Here is a 1,549-nt window from a genome sequence, read left to right on the forward strand (position 1 = left end):
CCCGAGGGGTGCCCCCACCCACCCCATCCCTCCTCACCCTCCTCAGGACGACGGCGTTTGGCTTCCTGAACGCTCTGTGCAAGCTGGCAGCCGTGCTGGGCATCAGCATCTTCACGTCCTTCGTGGGCATCACCAAGGCCGTGCCCATCCTGTTCGCCTCGGCCGCGCTGGCCCTCGGCAGCTCCCTGGCCCTCAAACTGCCCGAGACAAGGGGGCAGGTCCTGCAGTGACGGGGGGCTGGGGGAGAGGGACCCCCCCCCTTGCTCGGGGTGCCCCCCAAATCCAGCGTTTCGCCCCCCCCCACCTCCCCTTCCCTCTCCTCGTGCCCCTGGGATTAGTCGCGTTAGACACTGTGAAATGTCTTGGAGCATTTGGGATCTTTTTCATTTGCACTTGGACCCCGACCCCCCCCCCCAAAAAAAAAAAAAAATGTAAATAAGCTTTTTTTCTCCCTTAAAAAAGGATCTCTTCTATTGTTTGCCTAAGGGTTTTGACTTCCCATTTGGGAGCCCTGGGTGCCCATTTCAGCCTCCCAGGCGCCAATTCCGTGGTGCCACCTGCCCTCTGCAGGCGCCCACGAGGCTGGGCCCCCTCCCCTACCCCCCGAGGGGTGCGGGGTGCCCCCCAAATCCAGCGTTTCGCCCCCCCCCACCTCCCCTTCCCTCTCCTCGTGCCCCTGGGATTAGTCGCGTTAGACACTGTGAAATGTCTTGGAGCATTTGGGATCTTTTTCATTTGCACTTGGACCCCGACCCCCCCCCCAAAAAAAAAAAAAAAATCCCCCTGTACCCCCAAAACTTCCCTGACACCTTCAACTCCCCCCCTGAAATTCCCCTGTGACCCCTCCTCAAACCTGCAATTCTCCCCCTCAGCCCCCCCGGTTTCTTTTCTTGGTGTCACCCCCTGTGTGCTGCTCATTCCTGGGGGGCTGTGGGACAGGATTTAGGCGGGGCCCTGGCCCTCTGAACCCCCACATCTCTGTGCACCCCCCCCCAAGTCCCTGCTGAGCCGAGGAGGATGAAGTGTCTGGGTGTATGGGGGGGGAATGCCCTCCCTGTGCCTCAGTTTCCCCATCCCTGTGGAGGGCAACCAGCAGGATCCCCCATGAATTTTGGGGGGTGGGGGGGCATCTGGGGGTGCCAAGAGCCCTTGGGGTGCCTGGGGGTGGGGGAGCAGAGAATATTGGGGTGCTGGTCCCTTTAGGGGGGGGTACAGAATCCCCTTGACAATTTTAGGGTGCCCCCCCCCCCCTTATAAAGCACATGCTCCCCCCTTTCCCCCAGGACGCCCCAATTTTTGGGTGCCCAACTTTCAGGGTGCAAAGCACAGCCCCCCCCACCCCCCCAGCCCCAAACCTTGGAATCATTTGGGGTGCAGCAGCGGGGGAACCCCAAAACTGCCAGTTAGGGATTTTTAACTGATTTTTAAAGGATTTTCCCTATTTGAGGGAGGCTGGTGTGGGTTCGGGGGGGTTCGGGGGGGCTCCCTGCACCCCCTTTTCCTCCTCCCAGCACCCCCCCCATATCCCCTATGAATAATCCCCTGCCCC

General features: G+C 60.6%; 1 protein-coding gene across 1 annotated transcript in view; it reads left to right on the plus strand.

The window, feature by feature from the left end:
• Window positions 1-396, plus strand: part of SV2A (synaptic vesicle glycoprotein 2A) — an 8,297-nt gene extending 7,901 nt beyond the window's left edge. Inside the window, exon 12 of the mRNA XM_041404050.1 lies at window positions 47-396. Coding sequence (XP_041259984.1) covers window positions 47-230 — 184 coding nt within the window. The 3' untranslated portion in view covers window positions 231-396. The remainder of the gene's footprint in view (window positions 1-46) is intronic.
• Window positions 397-1,549: the final 1,153 nt, after the last annotated feature.

This window comes from Onychostruthus taczanowskii, unplaced genomic scaffold, assembly GCF_017590055.1.
Source record: "Onychostruthus taczanowskii isolate IOZ18803 unplaced genomic scaffold, ASM1759005v1 scaffold207, whole genome shotgun sequence".
Lineage (NCBI taxonomy): Eukaryota > Metazoa > Chordata > Aves > Passeriformes > Passeridae > Onychostruthus > Onychostruthus taczanowskii.